At 40.1% G+C, this 22286-nt stretch overlaps 1 protein-coding gene across 1 annotated transcript in view; it reads left to right on the top strand.

The window, feature by feature from the left end:
- Positions 1-4181: 4181 nt before the first annotated feature.
- ASAH2 (N-acylsphingosine amidohydrolase 2) overlaps positions 4182-22286 on the top strand; it is an 81767-nt gene continuing 63662 nt past the window's right edge. Inside the window, exons 1-5 of the mRNA XM_046654351.1 lie at positions 4182-4267; positions 7021-7152; positions 10149-10390; positions 11840-11989; positions 21092-21268. Of these exons, the coding sequence (XP_046510307.1) occupies positions 7026-7152; positions 10149-10390; positions 11840-11989; positions 21092-21268 (696 nt within the window). The 5' untranslated portion in view covers positions 4182-4267; positions 7021-7025. The remainder of the gene's footprint in view (positions 4268-7020; positions 7153-10148; positions 10391-11839; positions 11990-21091; positions 21269-22286) is intronic.

Raw genomic sequence — 22286 nt, 5'->3', positions numbered from 1 at the left:
AGCTGGTTTCCCCCCCATCTGTCCTCCCATCTGTTTATCAACCATCCATCTATCGATTGAATTTTTGTGCTTTTGGTATTACTTCTTTTTTTTATCTGTTTTAGATGCATGTAAAAGATAAGGATTTTTTAAAAAGTATAATCATAGTACCATCATTACACTAACACTTTAAACGATAATCCCTTAAGATTATCAAATATCTAGTCAGTGTTCAAATTTTCCCAATTGTCTCATAATTTTTAAAAACAATATGTTTTAAAATCATTAAAGTATGTTTGAATCAGGTTCCAGATAATGATGGTTTGGGGCTTACAACATACATTTGATTGATGTGTCTTTCCAGCCTCTTTTAACCTGTAGCTTTCTTTTCCTTCCGTCTCCTCTCCTCCCCGTCCCTTTCTCTCTACTCTCCACTCTTTCGCCTCCTCCTGTTTTCCTTCCTCTTCTCCCCCTCCTCCCCCTCCCCCTCCCCCTCCTCCCTCTTTCCCTCCCTCTCCACTCCCAATTTATTTGTTAAAGAAGCTGAGTCATTTGTCTTACAAAGTCTCTCACAGTCCGGCTTTTGCTTTTGCCCACATTGTCCTCTAACATATTCAGTGGTCTTTTGCATTTCTTATGAACAGGCACTTAGATCTAGAGGCTGACCCAGTTCGGGTTGAACTTTTTGATAAGACGCTTGAGAGGTAAGATTGTATATGTCATCCAGAGGCTCCAATAACTGGTTGTCTCTCTTTTGGCAACATAAGCAGCCAACTGTTGATGATCATTGCCTAGATGCATCATTTCATTAGGAGTTTGCAAAATATTTAGATTCTGAGTCATTCTTCCCTCATTTATTAGCTGGAATATTTCCATAGTGAGAAACTATCCCTCATCAATGACCTGGCCTTCCCAAGGTAGCTTTATACAAGGGAAGCAGAGTACATTTTTGATTTCTTGATCCTCCTCTCCTTTTTTTGCTTACCAGTTTTCAGAAAAACAAATTGGTTCCCTTGCATCTGTTAAAGGTAATCAATGAGGTTTTTTTTTTTTTTAAAGTATTATTATGGCACAATGGATTAAAGCAAATTTGATTTACTTCAATCTATTGCAGTTATTTTTTTTACTGATGCACAAATTGATCCATTTTTGGCTAGTGGGAACCTCTCATTCTTTTTGACACAATTCTAATTATCTTGATGACTTCCTTGATTTCTGATATGAAAAAATGTTGTAGGTTTGGTTCATGTATTTCCTGCCCCAGACTCACAACCAGTTATTCATTTTAGCAAGAAATAGAATTTAGAGACTACAATCTGTGTGTATATGAAATACTATATATTTTTAAAAGTAATTTAATCTTTCATTATCCCAAGAATTAAAGAATGAAAAAGGATGTGTTCATTAGCAGGAGCATATGAAATTAGCATCAAGCCTTTTAAGACTCCTACTCTGTCAGCATAAGTAAATACTATTAAGAGAATTTTTGGTGCAATGACTATTGTTTAATGGTTTGGGAGTTGAGATTTTGGGAGAAACATTCTTTTGGCTTGATACCTCATTCAGGCTGGATAGTTTTTCCTTCTGTGATAGGATGTTAAGAGACAGAGGATATGGCTTTGTTTCATCATCTGCTAATGAGGAGTGAACACATGGACTTGCATATCCCTAGAGACTGCCATGCCAGAGCCCAGGTCAAGGTGATGTAGACAGTAAGAGTGTGGTGAAAGGCAAATGGTCTTGTCTAGGAATCTGGAGACTTGGGCTCACATCCTGGAATAACTATTCCTTAATCATGCTCACTTTTTTCTTTTCTTTTTGGTGAGGAAGATTGGCCCTGAGCTAACATCTGTTGCAAATCTTCCTCTTTTTGCTTGAGGAAGACTGTCACTGAGCTAATATCTGTGCCAAACTTACTCTATTTTGTATGTGAGAGGCTGCCACAGTATGGCCTGATGAGCAGTATGTGTAGGTCCGTGCTCAGGATCTGAACCGGTGAACCCCAGGCCACCAAAGTAGAGTACACGAACTTAACTACTATACCACCAGGCCAGCCCAAATCATGCTCACTTTGTTAACCATTGTTTCCTGTTTTGGATGCCATTTAATCTTTCTTTATCTGTTTCCTCATCTGTAAAATGGGTAGAATATGTGTACACGAGTGATCATCCTGGGGTAGAGAGTAGAGAAGGACACTCATTCTAATCCTAGCTAACACGATTTATTTGAGGGTCATTCAGATGGAAATAAAATATATTTGCAAGGATTATACTTCCCCTCACCCCAAGGTCGATTTATCCTTGGCTATAGGGCCCAATTGTTTTGATGGGCACCCCAAGTCCCCTTGGCCCAACGTCTTTCCTCCACTGGCTCTGCCACACTGCTTGGAACTCCTTGACTCTCACCTCCTTAGTGTTCAGGTATGTTCAAATGTCGTCTGGGAGAAATGATATATTATGCCATTATCATCTACTAAAACTCTGGGTAAATTGATCTTATTTGACTAGATTGTGGGTCACCCAGCAGGTCTCAGCGTGAATGAGCATGGCATGGCTCCTTTTTATGGAGAGAAAGAAGGCTGGAGAGGTCTGGAAGAGAATGCAGGGGCAGTTTAGAGGTCCTCCTACTGTGAGAGAGAAGCGTGGGAGAAGGAAATCCAATGGCAGTCACTAGCGGGTATCTGCGGTTTTTACTTACCTTGATTTTATTTGGAGAACTACCCTTCCCTGGTCCGGTATGGTCTTGTTGAGATTTCTATTTAAGGATCCCCTCAAGAGAAGGGCTAAGCATATGACCTGAGTTAGGCCAGTCGGATGCTGTCTTTCAGGAATTGAATCCTGAGTGGAGCAACATAAAGACTGAAATTGTTGGAGTGCATCCATTTCAGTGGAGATGCCCTAAAGACACTGTGCAATGGCTCCTGCCACCTCCCCCAACAGAGCTGGCCTGCCTGATCCCCGGGCTTCCTGAGCTCCATCTTCAACTTCTTGTTGTCTTCTAGTAAATTTACTTCTCTCTCTTTTTCCCCTTCCTTAAGTCAGCTAGATTTGGGCTCTATTGCTTGAAACTAAGAATTCCAACATAAATGCGCGAAGGAAAAAAACTTGTTTAATACCATAATTTAACCTGTTCCCCTCTGTAGAAATAGAGAGGTAGCTAAGATACGTTACTAAGTGCTCCGTCTGAAGGCGTTTATCTCTCTAATATTTCAGTTTGGGGGCTGGTGTCTCTTAAAGCTCTATGAGGAAGCGAGTGGCCCATGTCGTCTTCTTCAAAATGCTTCCTGGACAGTTTGGATTACTAAGAAAAAAGGAGGGGTTTTGTCGATTTCTTGCTCTTTTCCTCTCTTGTGGGCCATTGTTTAACTTCATGCTATTATATAGCACATATTTTCCAAGAGGAGGTATAAAACATTTTGTTTTCCCCATTACAAAAGTGTTACATGGCTATTATAGAAAATATGAGGAATCGAAAAGATGAAAACAAAACCTACCCATAATCTTACCAACAGATAATTATGTCTTAACATTTTGCTTTACTTTCTTGGAGTCTTTATGACCAAACATATATAAATAATGTATACTTTACAAAAATGGGATCAAAATGTTTTATAAACTTAAAATAACTTAATATTAAATAATTTTTCATGTCATTAAACTACCTTCTTCAATATAATTTTTAATGATTGCGTAGCATTCTTGCCCTGTTATATATTCGTTATTCACATTCTTAGTTCATCTAAAACGTTACATTCTCTTTATATGTGAAAATGTAAGAATTAAAATCACTTTTTGTTCTGAAATTGGTGTAAATATTGCCCATGGGACCCATAGCTCACGCTAATGTCTAGCATACATCGTCACTCCCTGTCGATGGCTGGTTGAGTGACCAGTGGTAAATAAAAAAGGTGCCTTTTATTTTGTGATCGAGGTTGTAGATATTGCATAGAACTTGTCATGCTGGGAGAGTTGTGTAAAGGCTGAAATGACCTTCAGCCCAACAGGCCTTCTGTGACTTCTACCTCAGTATCAGGCCGTCCCAGGAGAGGCTTTACATATAAGCCTTTTGTTATCAATACTCTTTAATCTCATCCTTGTACCAAGCCTACAAAGGTATGCTAATAATCACCCTAGCTCTCCTGGACATGACTGTGAAAATCTTTCCTCAGTAGGCTTCAGAAAGTTCTGAGAAGTCTTAGCCAAGTAACGTGCAAGGGGGAAGGAAACAAGGTTCTGAGCGATCATTTGCTTTATTGGAAGGCAGAAGCTCTTGTGAGCGGTCGAATCAGGTAAGAATGCCTGTGTTTTCTGGGAGAGGGAGGAGGGGATCTTGAATCATCCCATTGTCTCAGAGATCTTGATGAAACCCTGAAGCTTCACTTCATTTTCTTAGCTTTAGAAACCCACTTTGCTAAGTAATTACTTTTTACTGTCATAGTCTTGAAAAACAGGGACCTCGGTGTGGTAAACATGCGGCAAGTGACTTGCTATTGTGTCATTAGAGCCTCATCCTTGAGTTTATAGGATCATGCGGGATTAAGTGGGAGCCCTTAGGAAATGTAGAATCCTTTAAATTGTAATCATTGGCTGAGCTCTCCAAGGTGCATTTGCCTTCTGAAGGCAGACAAGGCATTTAACGTTTGAATTCAGTTTTGAATCATCAGTGAGAAATAAATAGTGCTGACTGGTTCAAAAAGAATAGTAATATATTGACAGTGATTCTGGCAACTAAACAGAACAGTGAGACACATGAGGTCCATCACTGAAATCCAAGTAACAGGTGGAAACTCGAATGTTAATTAAGTACCATTGTTGACTTGTGAAAAAGGCCGGTGGTGGTCATCAGATCAACAGAACAAAACTAACAACAACAAAAATTATTATTTTGTACCACGTCTGTTTGTTACACAGGCTCCTACCATGTGGTCACATTTACGTATGCAATCTGCTTGTAGATGCTCTGGGGTTAGGAGGTCCAGCTGTCACTCATCTGCTTTGAGTTGCCTTCTTTGTGCAGAAGCTGTCTCAGCTAGTAGGAAGGCTCAGAAACCAAAGCTTTGAGAAAGAACTAGGCATACTGGGCTTGAAGTTTGAAACAGCAGCAAATGACTAGCAAACTTTTTTGGATCATCAAAGTTTCAGAGACATATCTTAGATGTGCTTTTTGACTGCTCAGGGCTGACAGTGAAAGTTGGGACTGAGTTACAGAACTAATTCATTTTGCCCTAAATATGAAGTTGTTGCTGTGGTTGGTGATAGTGGTCATCATGGTGGTGATAAATCGATGAGGAAAGCTTGTCAATAACCAGGAAATCTGGGAATATGTTCCAGTCTTTGTCCACTCTCAATTCAGTTCTCCCTCTGAACTGTTTTCTGTTAAACTGATTTAACCTCCAGTCCAAGGATTGCAAAATAAAATTACTACAAAGACCAGGTAGTAGCTTAGATGGATAAGTCCACTGGGAACGGATGTGTCAGGCTGGAGAAAGTATACCCAATCTAAACGAAGTGGTAATTACTAAGTTTTATGAAAATCTCTTGGCCCATGGGAATGCTGGCTCAGTGTTGCCATATTTTATGAAATATTTTGAAAGAAAATTTGAAGTTTCCGATTTGTTAATGTGGACTCTATATTTACAGGTAAACTTGGTAAGCTCTATCTTTTGTCAACTAAGTCAAATTGAAACAAAAAATTGTCTGGACCATCCTAAACACGTCTGTTTGTTGCCAATTTACAACTCTTGTGGTTTGCAGCATCTCAGCCACATATTGCCCATTTTGAGGACAAGTCTTGGGACTCCTAGCTCATCTCACTGCTCAGGCTTCCTAAAGCACACATTAAGAAAATGGGCTTTGAAGTTCCTACCTGTGATTCCAATAATCCTTTAATGCTAGCCTCATATAAACTCCCTTTAATGACAATGAGGAGCACAGTGTCTCTGCTATTTTGGAACCTAATGATAAATGCTAACATTTTGAGCACTTATTACATTCCATGGAACAAACAAATTATTACTTGCATCATCTCATTTTTATAGGAACTCTATGAGGTAGGTACAAAAATTATCATCATCATCATATCCCTGTTTACAGATGGGGAAACTGAGGCTCATTGTTGGGGAAGATTTCCCCAAGGTTATTTACAGCAAGTGGCGGAATGAGATTTGAATTCTGGACTCAGACTTTGGAATCCAACTTTGAACTATCGTATTGTATCTTCTCCTGCTACATTATATGGGTTTTTAGCTTCTATAGTCCCTCTGAGTAATGATGAATTCTCCTAAAATATCTTAAGGAATCTGTAAGGACACTTTCTGCTTTTGTAGAACCCAGGGGCGTTATCTTTATCCTCATCCTTTGGTACAGGGCTTACAAAATGGGTGGGATCCTTCTGATCACTGAAGATGGAAATTTTACTAATGCCTGGCTTGAGACCAGAGATGCCAGCTCCCTTCTCCATGCCATTTTCTCCTTAGGTAGTAATTGGAAGTTAGAACATGAAGCTTAAATGCCAAAGTTATGGGTTTTACCTCCATGTGGACAAGATAATTTTTCTTAGTCCATGACCACATAGTACAGCCCTAACCCCAGCCAGCCTTCTCAGAAGTGCAAGCAGTGTGGGTGCCTCAATCATCCTTGTTGATGGAAGTGTGCCACCTTAGACCTACGTGCAGACAGCCTCATCACCATAAATGAAAGCAATAATGTTGTAGCCAAGGAATGCAAATAGAATTTGGCTTAGTTGCTAACGTCAAATTATAATGATGGCTTCCAGGGCGAGGACTGTGCTGAAAAGGATTTGGAAACCCCATCTAAGCTTATCAAAGAGTGTTGTAATTGATTGGTCTTGTCTGCCTTAGGCATGGGTTATGGAACTAGTGGCAAGTGTGCTCTGTACTTGCCACGTCTGGTATGGCCTATTCATATGAAAAAGCTAAGATGTCTTAATTTTGGGCAGCTCAAAGCCTATGAATTTTAATTTGTGATTCTGTGTTTTTTTTGCCTCTTTCATATTTCTTCTTCCATCTCTGCTTTTCCTCAGGAGAAATGGCTAAACGCAGCTTCTCCATGTTAGAGATGTTCCTGATTTTCCTCCTTGTAATGATGACTGCGGTCACGGTGGCCCTTCTCAGCCTCTTGTTTATCACCAGTGGGACCATTGAAAACAACAGAGGCAAGTGTCACGGGCCCTCTCAGATGCTATTCCTAGGTCTGCAGGAAATCTTTTGAGTATGAGGGACACCAAAGTAAGAAATACCATCTGCTGATAACAGGACAGTTCCACGTGGACTTAAGCAGCCTGGAGTGGCCATCTAACCTTTACATTAATTGCCCTTTCTGCATGGATAGCAATTTTTATCAAGCTTACCTTTGTCCCCAAAAAGCCAGTTGACAGGCATTCTGACATGTACTTGTTTGTCTTTCATTTTTCCGCTGATCTAAGCACAATTCTGGCTTCTTCAAGGCCCAGTAATGCGAGCTTTTGCCCCGAGCCTCTTCTTTTTCTCTGTCTCCTTTTTGGCATCACCTTTTCCTGGGGGCAAGAAGAGGATGAAAGACCCACTGGATGTCAACCAGTCTGTGAAAGGCTTTAGAGAAGGAGGTCTTGAACTCAAATCCTTCCAAGGGCCAATCAAGTTCTATAAAGGAGGTGGAGTGGGGAGGTGGACCAGGATGGGGGCAGGTGTGATTCTGGTAAAGGGGTCCACAGCCCCTCCTCAGTGCCAGCTGTTGTCTTGATGTCACATGGACTCATATCTCCTGAGTTTTCAAGAGAAGCTATTTAGACATCTTGATTTTTTTTTTTCATGTTGGAAATGAATTTAGTTTTTGGAAACTATCTTTAAAGCCTATATTATAGGCAATATTGGGCCCATGGGTCTTTGATGGAGCCTCTACTTCAGTGCCAGGTTATATACCTGTTTATTTTATTTTTATTTTATTTATTTTTTTTTGAGGAAGATTAGCCCTGAGCTAACTACTGCCAATCCTCCTCTTTTTGCTGAGGAAGACTGACCCTGAGCTAACATCCATGCCCATCTTCCTCTACTTTATACATGGGACACCTACCACACGGCTTTTGCCAAGCAGTGCCGTCTCTGCACCCGGGAACCGAACCAGTGAAACCCAGGCCGCCAAGAAGCGCAAAATGCGCACTTAACCTCTGTGCCACCAGGCTGGCCCCTATATACCTGTTTAAATGAGTCAACAAGATAGTGGGGATTGAATGCTTTGACTAAAGTAAAGGGAGGCTGGCCTCAGGCCAAATCGAGAAGGAGACAGCAGTTTTCACTCCAGTTTTCTCTTTTGTACCCTTTTCTCTTTTCCAGTGTATTCTCTACCATGTTCCTATGCTTTGAATTCCCTGCAAATAAAGAGGAACAGAAATCCTCTGTGCCAGCAGTAGGCAGAGCAGGGTCTTGGAGAGTTAGAAGTGAGAGAATCCATAGGACTTATTTAGTTTTAGCTTCTAAAATTAGAGAATCTGAAGGCTGAGACTCAGGGAGGTTATCAATAATTATAGTAATTATTCTCATAGTAGAAGTTGCTATTTATTGAATGGTTCCTTTATGTCAAGCATTTATGGTCAGGAGTCTACATAATTTTCTCATTTAATTCTCAAAACTTCTATAAAGGCAGGTGCTAGTCTTAGCATCATTTTACAGATGTGGACACTAAGACTCTGGGATCGCGAAGAACTTGCCCTTGGCTATGTGACTAGCTTTGACTTTGGTTGGCATCACCTTCCTATGTTGGTATCAGTGAGGCAGTAGCAAAGGCACCTGCTCCCTTCCTTGCAATACTTGATATCTTGTAGAAAGCATAGTCTTGGGGACAAGAAGACGTAGACTGTAACTCCATCTAGAATGTGGTTGAAAGAGCATCAGATTCTGAGTGGGAGGATTTGGTTTGGGCATGTGATTCATCATATGTTGTCCATGCAATCTTGGTTAAGTCACTTTTCACTTCTCAGGGTTTTAGTTTTCTCATATGTAAAGCTGAGGAGACTAGACTACATGATCTCTAGGGTTTTTTGAGCTCCAGAATTCTAGGATCCGAGAAGGAGTTGGCCATTAATTTCTTGCCTAAGTACTTTCTGACCACTAGTGCATAGAGACACTGACATTTGCTGCTGTGGCCACCCCTGACTGTTGTCAAGGGTGGAAACAAGCAAACAAATAAACTGTTTATGTAAGGTGTCTAAATATGTAAATAAAACCAAAGCTAAAAGCCAGCCATTGCTCTACATTTTTAATATGCATTAATATATTTGTTGTTCAAAACAATCTTAGGAAGTAGGGTATTATTATCGTTATCTCCATTTTATAGATGAAAAAACTGGGGTGAAATAGGCAAGGTGATTTGTTCAGTTAGTAAGGGGTAAAGCCAGTTTTCAAACCCAGGCTGTTTGTTTCCGGCACCTGCCCTCTTAGTCTGTATGCCATTCTGCCTCCCTTGATGTTTGTGTGTGTGTGTGTGTGTGTCTATGATATATACATTAATATAGAATGTATGTGTGTACATACACATACATATATGGTGGTATAAGAATCATTCAAATAAGGTGGAACTATGTCACAAGTGTACAGTGATCTAGGTTGCATTAAGAATAAAAGTCTTTAGAAGGTTGAGGAAGACCAGAGCAGGGTAAGGACAGCTGGAGGTGGCATCCTAGAGGTGAGGGGTTGAGCTGAATCTGAGTGTGATGGAAATGAACCAACTCTGAAGCGGGTAGTGGAGATTGGCTGATGGAGTGGAAAGGAGTGAGGGCTCTGGATGGAGAAAATAGAAGAAACAAATCCCCAGAGGCTGGATTTAGTAGGTTATGTGCCAGGAACATGGCACCCGATTCATTTGGCTGAAAAAGAAGTGCAGAGTTAGTGAATGAAGGGTGATGAGTTTGACAAGGAATGCCTTGTGATGAGAACTGGAAGGACCATTGATGGAGGCCTTGATTGTTCAGCTGAAACATCTCCAGCCCAAGAAAAATATCGTCTTTAGGATTATGATATAAAATATGTTCCCGAAATGTTTCTCACCTTATATTCTGTATATATAAGAGAATATGCAATGATTTTTCCTTAGAAAGTTGAACCTATGAGTTCTAATTGATGCCAATAAATATGTGGGCTGAAATATTGTTTCTTAAATTTCTTATTCCATTTTTAGATTCAGGTTATTCAACCACCCAGAGCCCTCAGGCCACCCAGAGCCCTCAGGCCAACGAGAGCCCTCTGGTCATGCAAGACTCCACAGCCCCTCGAGGCTCAACACTGACCCAGGGCCACATGGCCACCCGGATGTCTCCAGTGACCAGCACCCTGGAGACCACTCCATTTCAGAACTTCAGTGGCTACCAAATTGGTGTTGGGCGAGCTGACTGCACAGGACAAGTGGCAGATATCACTTTGGTAGGTTAATCATGGGATCCGCAAAGAGACTATGAAACAAGTAATTGTATTATTTTGCATCCTAAATTTATTTATGATTATTACATCATCTTCTTCCTTTTCTATTGACTTCACTGCTAACGCTAAGAATATTGTAGTATAAGGAAGAGGGGAACTGTTATTCAACCACAACTCCCTTGTGAAGACAACCGGCCATTTTTTATGAAGTGTCAGGACTGGAAAACTAATACTACAGGGGTTGGGCAGGTACCGTAAATGACTGAAGCAGGCCAGTATAAGATAAATATCTAGCGAATCCTCATTTTGGAGTCAGTAGGAAGTGACAGGGACTGTGGTGCGACTAGAAACTGCATGGCTCTAGCTAATTGTTGCCATGTAAGAATGTGGACTCAAGGCTGCCCTATCTCACAGTTTTTTTGTTTGTTTTAAGAGAAGCCAGAAAGTCTTTGGATTGAAGATCTGAGGATTTCAATCTTTCAGTTGGAAAATCTAGGCAACTCTAGTTAGTTAAAACTGGAAACCTTGTATGGACCAACACTGTGTCAGCCAAGTAAAACATGTCTATATGTGAAGTGTGGCCCACTGGCTGCCAGCATGGAACTTCTTGGCTATGATGGTGGAAATATCCATTTATATCAACACTTCCCTAGGGATACCAGAGCATGAAATTGTCTGATGGGATTTTCTCCCTCCTACCGAATAATCTTTAGACTCTGGGAATTATTCCCTGCTGTCTGTTCTGAAAAGTGACTCTGGAATGTGAGCCCTAAATGAACACTCACCCGAGGGATAAAGCAAGCAGTGGAGGGAGCATTCTTAAGACCTGGGTATGGCTTTAAGGGTGGGTTTTACGACATGGTGAGAGAAAGGGGTTGGGGTAGATGTATTTCATCTGGCTTGGCTTAGGGAGGGACAATGTGGTAAAAGCCAGGGTGAGGCACCCTCAGTAAAGATTACTTCATCATAAAGAAACCATATTCTTCAGGAAAAAGAAAATCACACATCAAATAACCAAAGCGAGGGAGCCTTCAATCTTCAGGATGTTACTGGGCAATGTAGGATGGTGGTAGCAAACTAGTTCCTTGTGTAGTGCCTTAAACAGCCAGGAAAAAAGGTTCTGTTTCAAAGAACTGAAGAGCCCTGAAAGGTCTCCAGTGTGGTAATGGAATTCCTGAGCCAGCCCAACTCCCTCCTCCTCCATAGACCAGTGAACAGCTTCTGCTAAGCTGATCACTACTTTGCCTTTACATTTTTCTACACAGAAGAATAAAGCCTCCCTTATGATTTGGCTTTATTCTTGAAAACACATATATTATCTTGCTTGGAGCCACAGTGTCATGTGGATTGTTTTTTGTCTCTCTTAAGTAAGTCTATTCTTGTATGGTGGGGCCTGGTTTCTGGTAGCAGAGCAGTGAGACACAGTGGCTCTGATTCTGCTTTCCTCTTTAGATGGGCTACGGCAAAAGTGGTCAGTATGCTCGGGGTATCCTCACAAGGTTGTACAGTCGTGCTTTCATCATGGCGGAACCTGATGGGTCAAATCGAATGGTGTTTGTCAGCATCGACATAGGCATGGTATCCCAACGACTCAGGCTGGAGGTAAGTGATTAAAATGAGAAAGAAAGGACATGATTTAAAAGAAAAGTCTGTGGGTGAACGTGACAGCCACTAAGGCCTCCTGGTTTCTCTTCCAGTAAGTTTCTACTAACCTCAACATTATAAGCTCTTGACAATCCAGCACACAATTGTATGAGAATGATCCTCATTTTCCCAAGTCATCTTGGAAAGATTCTAAGTCATCTTGGTCAAAATTTGCTTTCAGTTCTGCTGATGGTTCATCATCATTATTAATGTTAATGTTTTTTGAAAGCTTATTACATTCCAGGTGACCTTCATGTACATTCTCTTAACTAGTACTCCTTGTTAAAAGTCTGAGAGCACCAATCAATCACTAATCCTTCCCTCAAGTTTTTAGACAATTGAGAATAGATGCAAGGAACCAGATGAGAGTTTAAACACAACACTGAAATGAGGTTGGCCATAATTTGCTGAAGCTGGGTGTTAAGCACATGGGGATTTCATTATACTATTCTGATTATTTTTGTATGTGTTTGAAAATTTCCGTAATAAAATTTAAAAAGAGTATGTCAGCTCTGGTAATCTTTAAACTATATTGTAGAATATGGCAGGTTTTTCAATGAGTTTTCCCCAGTTTAGATCTTGTTACTATGGGAAAAGTTGAGCTTAGCAGAAAGGTGCATGGCGGAGGTATGGGGGGGTGTGTGGAGGGGGAGAGGGTGTGGGGTGAGGAGCAGTTCCTGGGCGGCCTAAGACCTATAAGGTCCTGAGTGAGAGAAAAAGAGGGAGGAAAGGAGGGAGGGACAGAGAGAAGGAAGGGGGGAGGGAGAGAGAGAGAGAAATAGAGTGCTAGATATGGACTTCCATGTCTGTCTCTCTAAGCTAATTTCTAGGCCCTGACCCAGTAATATTTTCTGCATGGGATCAGGTCACAGCAAGAGAATGTGTTCCCTTAATGTCTGTTTGCATATTCATGAATGTGAGAAAGAGAAGAATCGGGAGCACCCAGAATCATGACCATTAAATGTCCATTATTCACTGTCATGTTCTATCAGTCTCACCTAGTAAACACTTTGCTCCTTATGCTGTGTGAAGGGGCAGTGAGAGGGGTGACAAGAGGGCCTAAAAGCATTTCTCTAATATTGCTCCCTCTTGAGGAGTAGAATGGAAGCCTCTCCCATCTACGTAAACGTGAGGAGCAGGGGATTAAGTGTTTTCCCCAATCCTATACTTAGAACAAAACTGAGGTCGGTCTGTTGTTATCCCCATTTTATGGATAAGAAAACTGAGGGACAGGCCTGTTGCCAAATGGTTAAGTTTGCGTGCCCCGCTTTAGCAGCCCAGGGTTCACCAATTTGGATCTTGGGTGCAGACCTACATACCACTCATCAAGCCACGCTGCAGCGGCATCCCACATCGAAGAACTAAAATGATTTACAACTAGGATATACAACTATGTACTGGGGCTTTGAGGAGGAAAAAAAAGGGGGAAGATTGGCAACAGATGTTGGCTCAGGGCCAATCTTCCTCACCAAAAAGCATACCTTTAAAAACAAAGAAAAAAAAACCAAGTTAAGTTCTTTGTTTAAAAATGGTTTAAATCCTAAACAATTTAAAATGGAAAAAAAAAGAAAACTGAGTCTTAGAGAAGGTAAATGACTTTCCCAAATTCACACAGTTAGCAAGTGGTAAAGCTAGGTTCTGAACACATGTATGCCTGATCCCAGAGTTCAGATTCTTAAAAGTGACATTATCTATTTTCTTTGTGAGAAAAATGCATTGAACACTTGCTTTTTGCAAGGCACTTTACTAGTCATTTCAGGAGGCACACAGCTAAGTGAGTCATAATCCATGTGCCCTACGAACTCATGACCTATTTGTGGGATAGGAGGAAGGGACCATAACAGAAATATGCAAATAACTATAGTTCACTGGAGTAAAGTACAGGAGTATATTAGTTATCTCTTACTGCATAACAAATAGCCCCAAAATATAGTGGCTTCAAACAATAAACATTCATTATCTCATACATTCTGTGGGTCAGGAATTCAGGAATGGCTTAGCTAGGTGGTTCCAGCTTAAGGTATCTTGAAATAAAGATATTGCAAAGGCTTCAGTCATCTGAAGACTTGACTGGGGCTGGGTGACTCACTTCCAAGATGATTCACTCTTGTAGCTATTGGCAGAAGGCCTCAGTTCCCCACTCTCCATATTCTTGTGACAGAGCAGGTGACTTCTCTCAGAATGAGTAACTCAAGAGAAAGATCAGGGAAGAAGCCACAGTGCCTTTTATAACCCTGGCTCAGAAGTTGCACACTGTCAATTTCACCCTGTTCTATTCACTGGAAGCAAGTCACTAAGTCCAGTTCCTACTCAGGAGTAGGAAAGTTAAGTTTCACCTCTTTTTGAAGGCAGGAGTATCAAAGAATTTGTGGACATACAGTATTTTACCAGCACCACATGGGGATTCAGGAAAAGGAAATTAGGGGAAAAATTTCAAAGTGAAAGTGACACTTGAATGGGCAGGATTTTAAATGGTTAACATGGGGAAGGAAAGCTCTCAAATGGAGGGGACAGCGTGAACACATGGAAGCACAAGAGGGGAATGTAGAGTCTTCTTTGAAGGAACAGAGATTAGTTCTATTAGGACACATGTAGGCATGTGTCCTACATGTTGGAGATGTATTGGAAGGTATATTGGTCGTAATTGTAGAGATCCTGTGATGCCAGGTTGTTTTTAATTCTGTGAGTGATGGGGATTCTTAGAAAAATTTTGGGTGGAGGAGTGATGCAAACACAATTTTGCTTTAGGGTGATTAATCAGAGATGTTTGAGGTGGATTGGAAAAGACTAGAACTAGAGGTAAGGACACAAAATTGGCAGATTATTTAAATGAATGTCAAGGCTTTATTGGTGAGGGTCCAGTTAGGAAAACAGTAATCATACTATGCCTTTCAAACAGAGGGGATTTAATACAGGGGAATTTTACAAGGTGTTGGAAGGCTGAGAGAACTAGAAAGGGAAACTAGGGTTGCAGGAAGGATTTTAATTCTGCCTGGCAACTTCCCTTGTATCGAGTGAGGCTGGCACAAAAGTCTTAAACCAATGGGGTGGCAGTGAGACTACATGGTGGTAATAGGTAAAATTAAGTGCTAATGAGATTTGTGGATGAATAGACATAAAAGCTAACACTTAACATAGTTCCCATGATGAGTCAGGGCCTGTTCTTAGTGCTTCATAAATATTAATTAATTTGATCTTCCAAACAACTGTATGAGAAAGGTACTATTATTATGACATTTGACGGATTGGGAAACTGAGTTGCAGAGGATTAAGAAACTTGTTCAAGGTTATACAACTAGGTACTGTCGGAACTGGGATTCAAACATAGGCATCTTGGTGCCAAAGCCCACATTCTTTACCACCACACTATACCGTTTTTCTGAGGAATCAAAGGTGATTCTGACTGGGAAATCATGGGGTCATTAGCAGAAATAGGAGAGTCAAAAAGTAGACTTTGGGGGTGCGGTGTGGAGGGGAGAGGGGTTTAATGTGTTGGGTTATAGACACCATCAAGTCAATAGTGGGCAACATTTAACCATCTCTTCCAATTTTTACTTTTCCATGCAATCTGAGACCCTGTGGGAAGGCCTTTAAATGTACCCACTTAGTTATCCCAAGTTAACACAAGGGAAAGTGTGAAAATAAACGTGGCTACACAAGTGCCACTAAGCTTATTTATAACACCTAGTTTTAGGCAAGTTCTCAGGCTCAGCTTTAAGATTGATGAAATTTCCAGCATGGAATGAAGATTAAGGAAGATCTCTGAGCACTGAGGCAGGGCAGGAAAACAGAATGAGTTTCTAACTCTTTCTATGTCATATTCCCAAGAGTGTCAGTAATAGGAAATAGAATGGAAACTGAAGACAAAGAAGTGAGCTATAGACATTAACGTAACTTCTTTGCTTTTTGTTAAAATACCTCTCCTTTCATGAAGTAGGAAACGCACTATTTGTAATGGCTATTTGCAGGCATTGTTATTAGATGATTGAGTTTTTAATTTCTTTTCCCCAGAAATCTCATGTGTTTGACTTAATATCAAAGATTTAGGATAAGATTTCTGTGAGCTGTTTGTAGTCTTTTTCTTTCTTTCTTTCTTTTTTATATTGTGGTCATAAGAGTTTATAACATTGGGAAATTTCAGTTGTACATTATTATTTGTCAGACACCATATAAATGTGCCCCTTCACCCCTTGTGCCCAACCCACCCCTTCTCCACCTTTAGTAATCACTGAACTGTTCTCTTTGTCCATAAGTTTATGTTTCACAAATAAGTAAAATCATATAGTGTTTGTTTCTCTCTGTCTGGCTTATTTCACTTAACATAATACCCTCAAGGTATCCCATCCACATGGTTGTGAATAGGATGATTTTGTCTTTTTTATGACTGAGTAGTATTCCATTGTGTTTGTGTGTGTGTGTGTGTGTGTGTGTGTGTGTGTGTGTATGCCACATCTTCTTTATCCAATCATCAGTTGGTGGGCACTTGGGTTGCTTCCATGTCTTGGCTATTGTGAATAATCCTGCAATGAATGTAGGTGTGCATAAGTTTCTTTGTATTGTTGATTTCAAGTTCTTTGGATAAATCCCCAGTAGTGGAATAGCTGGGTCATATGGTATTTCTATTTTTAATTTTTTCAGAAATCTCCATACTGTTTTCCATAGTGGCTGCGCCAGTTTGCCTTCTCACCAGCAATGTATGAGGGTCCCCTTTTCTCCACAACCTCTCCAACATTTGTTATTTCTTGGCTTGGTGATTATAGCCATCCTAATTGGCATAAGGTGATATCTAAGTGTAGTTTTGATTTGCACTTCCCTGATGATTAGTGATGTTGAGCATCTTTTCATGTGCCTGTTCGCCGTCTGTGTATCTTCTTTGGAAAAATGTCTGTTCATATCGTCTGCCCATTTTTTGATTGGATTGTTTTTTGTAGTTCAGTTGTTTGCGTTCTTTATATATCATGGAGATTAACCCCTTGTCGGATATATGATTTGCAAATATTTTCTCCCAGTTTGTGCATTGTTTTTTTGTTTTGATCCTGGTTTCCTTTGCCTTCCAGAAGCTCTTTAGTCTGATGAAGTTCCACTTGTTTATTTTTTCTTTTATTATCCTTGTCAGAGTACACATGGTATTCAAAAAGATCGTTTTAAGGCTGATGTCAAAGAGTGTACTGCCTATATTTTCTTCCAGAACATTTATGGTTTCAGGTTTTACCTTCAAGTCTTTGGTCCATTTTCAGTCTATTTTTGTGTATGGAGACAGATAGTGGTCTACTTTCATTCTTTTGCTTGTGGCTGTCCAGTGTTCCCAGCACCATTTATTGAAGAGGGTTTCCTTTTTCCATTGTATGTTCTTGGCTCCTTTGTTGAAGATTAGCTGTCTGTAGATGTGTGGTTTTATTTCTGGGTTTTCAATTCTGTTCCATTGATCTGTGTGCCTGTTTTTATACTGGTACCATGTTGTTTTGATTACTATGGCTTCATAATATATTTTGAAGTCAGAGATCATGATGCCACCAGCTTTGTTCTTGTTTCTCAGGATTGCTTTGGCTATTCAGGGTCTTTTGCTGCCCCATAGGAATTTTAACGTTATTTGTTCTATTTCTGTGAAGAATGTCATTGGGATTCTGAGTGGGATTGCATTGAATCTGTAGATAGCTTTGAGTAGTATGGACATTTTAACTATATTTATTCTTCCAATCCACATGCATGGTATATCTTTCCATTTCTTTATGTCATTATCGATTTCTTTCAGTAATGTCTTATAGTTTTCCTTGTATAGGTCCTTCACCTCCTTGGTTAAATTTATTCCTAGATATTTTGTTCTTTTTTTTATGATGGTAAATGGAATTGTATTCTTGAGATCTTGTTTTGTTAGTTCATTATTGGAGTATAGCAATGTCACTGATTTTTGTAAGTTGATTTTGTACTCTGCAACTTTGCTGTAGTTTTTGATTATTTCTAATAGTTTTCTGATGGATTCTTTAGGGTTTTCTATATTTAAAATCATGTCATCTGCAAGCAGTGAGAGTTTCACTTCTTCACTGCCTATTTTGATTCCTTTTATTTCTTTTTCTTGCCCAATTGCTCTGGCCAAACCCTCCAGTACTATGTTGAATAAGAGTGGTGAGAGTGGGCACACTAGTCTTGTTCCTCTTCTCAGAGGGATGGCTTTCAGTTTTTCCCCATTGAGTATGATGTTGGCTGTGGGTTTGTCATGTATGGCCTTTATCATGTTGAGGTACTTTCCTTCTATACCCGTTTTATTGAGAGTTTTTATCATGAATGGATGTTGGATCTTGGCAAATGCTTTTGCTGTGTCTATTGAGATTATCATGTGTTTTTTGTTCCTCATTTTGTTACTGTGGTGTATCACATTGATTGATTTGTGGATGTTGAACCATCTCTGTGTCCCTGGTATGAATCCTACTTGATCATGGTATATGATCTTTTTAATGTATTGCTGTATTTGGTTTGCCAATATTTTGTTGAGGATTGTAGTCTGTTTCTTTTGTTTTACAATTCAAGATTCATAATTTTTATCTTTTTAAGAGCTTGATTCTTGAATAAATCTGAAGAAATGCACTTAATTCTAGAATCCTGACATTTTAGTTCTTTAGAAGTAAAAAACAGGTAAGATTAGGGGAGCTTTTAGGTTTACTGGCAATTCTTTTTTTTTTTTTTTTTTTTTTTTTACTACCTTATTGTCTTGATTACAGAAATGTAGGAGTCTTAGCCTTTGACATTAGTTAAGCTTTCATGGTGTCCCTTCATTGATTGTTCCCCCTTCTCCCTACAAATATTTCTTTATCATGAGTGTGGTAGTTACTGTGTAGAAGAATACATAAGAGTGATGGAGAGTTGGGACTGGAGTCAGGATCAAACGGAAGGAACATGGAAACTTACTGGAATGGGGAATGTGAGCTACTTTGTCAGAGGGGTGTTAGTCTGGCTATATCATATTTCCTTTCCACATTTGCCTGGTATCACAGGATTGCTCATGTGGACAAGGTAACCTAGCAATCAGTGTTTGGGACATGGAGAGGTTAATGAGGCAAGATCATTTGTAAGATCTTCCTGATTCAATGACCACGTGACTAGAATAAGTGTGATAGAGCTCTTCACCTAAAATAGAAGAGGTTGAATGGATGTCTTTATGTATGCTAAGTATATAGCATGTAAGTTGCTGTTACTCCCTTATGTACCAGTGGTGTGCTGGAACTGGCTTGCACCAGCTCATGAGAGCTGATTGTTAAATACTCAGGAACTTTGTGAGCTTGTTGTTAAACTTTTGGTAGCTTGAAATTGCCTATGGTGGGAGTATTTACATCACAGAAATTGTCAAACAATACAAATGAGGGCTCTCCTTTTCTTCTTTAGAGAGACAGTTTATCAGCATACCGTGGCCTGTGCCATAATCAAGGTAGATAGCATTGCTAATCAAAAAAGGCACTCTTTTTTGCTAAGCCTAGAGTTGGATTCAGAAACATTCTCAACACATTCCTGCTGGCAGCAACCCCCAATAAATAGGACTGAGTGCATGAGATAAGCAGTATTTGCCATCTTTGCCATAAATGAGTTTTCATCATTGTCCCTGGTATTAGGTGATAGAATACAACATTGAGAAAGGTTGCTGTGGGTTTGACACTTTTGCTGGATCATTTTAATGATTTCTGATGTAAAAAAGTCAAAATACTTTTTACAAAGAAGTCACAATAATATCAAACTTCAGGCTGCAGCTGGCTAAAGCATATTCTGAAATAATACTCGGCAACATCACTGATTTTCTCTGTTTTTTTCTTGGTGTATATGCACCATACAAAGACACTAAACGTGGATTTGGATGTTCATTGATTGATTAATTCAATGAGCATTTACTGAGTCTCTTTGCGTTCGTTGTCTACTGCTGTACAACAAGTGATCTGGAAAACTCAGTGGCTTAAAGCAGCAACAATCACATGTTATTGCTCAGGATTTCTGTGGGTCAGGAATTTTAGAGTGGCTGGGTTAGGTGATTCTGACTTAGGTTAGAACAGAAGTCACATACCATCACTTCTGTGACATGAGGTCGAGCTCAGATGTTGGCTGGGGCTACAGTTGTTTGAAGGCTTGACTGAGGCTGAGGGATCTGCTTCTGAGGTTGCTCACCTACATGGCTAGCAAGTTAGTGCTGACAAGATGGTTCTTTTCCACGTGAGCCTCTCTGCACTCTCTGCCAGGGTGTCCTTAGATCATTGTGGCTGGCTTCCTCCAGACCAATAAGTGTAGTGGTCTGTGTCAGGGAATATTGAGTTCTTTGTCGTGAGAAGGGAGGCAGTAAAGAGGCCTTTGCACTGTCTGTTCACTGTGCCCAGGATGATTTTCCTCCAGGTATTGCATGACCACTTTGCTCTCTTCATTTGAACCTCTGATGAAAGGTAAGCTCTTTGGAAAGATCTTTCCTCATTAACACCCATCACTCTCTTTTTCCTTACTCAGCAATATTTTTCTTCATAGCATTTATCACCATATGATATAATATGAAATATTTATTGGTTTGTTTATTATCTTTTTTACTTCAGAATAAAAACTTCTTCAGAGTAGGAAACTCACGTATTCCTAGCGCTTAGAACAGTGCCTGGATGTTCTAATATACTATGTGTTGAATGATGCATAGGTAAGAGTACTGGTTCTACAGTTAGACAGACTTGGATCTGGCTTCTGGTTCTGCTGTTTATTAGACCAGGGGGCAAATTACTTAATTTCTGTATACTTCAATGTTCTCAGCTAAAAGATAGGGTTAAAAATACCTACGTTTGGGGTTGTTATAAAGCTTTTTAAATGACATAGTGTATGTAAAACCTAGTATTGTGCTTGCACATAACAGGAATCTATAAAATGTTAGCTATTGAAATTATTGTTGTTGTTACTACGATGATATACTCAGGCGTGGAGTGAAGGGGCCACTTGACAGGGGTGTGACTGATATGTTTGGACTCATCAGAGCCTTTTCTCATGCTAGGCTCCTGTCTATGTTATCCCTCTTCTTACTTCAGTGTGTGTGTGTGTTTTTATTTTTTGAAGGTCCTGAACAGACTGCAGATGAAATATGGCTCCCTATACAGAAAAGATAATGTCATCCTGAGTGGCACTCACACACACTCGGGGCCAGCTGGATATTTCCAGTACACTCTATTTGTGATTGCCAGCGAAGGATATACTAATCGAACTTTTGAGTACATGGTCACTGGCATCGTGCAGGTAGGCAAAGAGCCCCAGAAGGGAGCTGTTCTTCACTGGTGCTCACAGGGTTTTAGGAGTGGTTTGGTGTTATACGGAGAGAGTCTCTACTGGATCTTGATCTGAGCACAGTCTTAGCACTTAGCTCTCTTTACCCTGCCTGACTCCCTTGTAGCTTCTGGTCCTGAGCTGTGGGCTGTTAAGCCTGAGGTACTGATTGATTGGGAGAGGAGAGTTCTGTGGCAGTAAGCCTCAGGCAGTGGTCTAAAGAGACAGAAAACATTTTGTACATAACCCTTATAAATTATATAGGACCCTACGTGATCTGTTCTCTGCACAAAGTCACATGAAAAAGAACCTGTCATGGAATCAAAAGTAATTACAATTATTCCCAATCTTTCCTTGTATTTCCCAAAGAGCATCAGAGGGGATGAGATTTGTGCACGCACATCTTCATGTCTCTGCGGCAGCTCTAGACCAACAAGGTGCTCTGAACGGATACCCTCAAATCTTCTCCCATTCCTGCTTGAGTAGCTTTTACTCCTTGCTCCCCTGCCTGCCAGCTTAATATTTTCTCACATAGGATCCTTGCTAATGTTTTCGTCTTTCCTTTACCTTTTGGGTTTAGTCTCTGTCTACTTTTCCTTATAAAGTCACCCCCCAAATCCAGGGATCCAACCAGCAAATGCAGAAATGTCTTTACAACAATGTTTTTCAAACTGTGGATAGCAATCTACGACTAGCTTTATGAAACCAATTTCACGGGTTGCAATAAGCATTTAAAAAAGAACTGAAATAGAATAGATTGGAAATTATCATAGTGCATAACCCATAATAAGGGTGTAGTTTGTTTTGTGAACTTTTGTTTTAGGATTCATATGTTGACGTATATTAAGTTATGATGAAAAATGTACTGCTTACTGTGGTTCTCAGTCAAAAAAGTTTCAAAAATTCTGCCTTAGAGGGAGGAGGGATGGAGAGGGTAGGGAGGGTGGAATACCTACATGTTAACAAATCTTGTCCAGTGTTGTAGGAGTCA

The sequence above is a fragment of the Equus quagga genome, chromosome 2, assembly GCF_021613505.1.
Source record: "Equus quagga isolate Etosha38 chromosome 2, UCLA_HA_Equagga_1.0, whole genome shotgun sequence".
NCBI lineage: Eukaryota > Metazoa > Chordata > Mammalia > Perissodactyla > Equidae > Equus > Equus quagga.
Note: the sequence above shows the minus strand (reverse complement) of the source record. Positions and strands in the feature narration are given on the sequence as shown.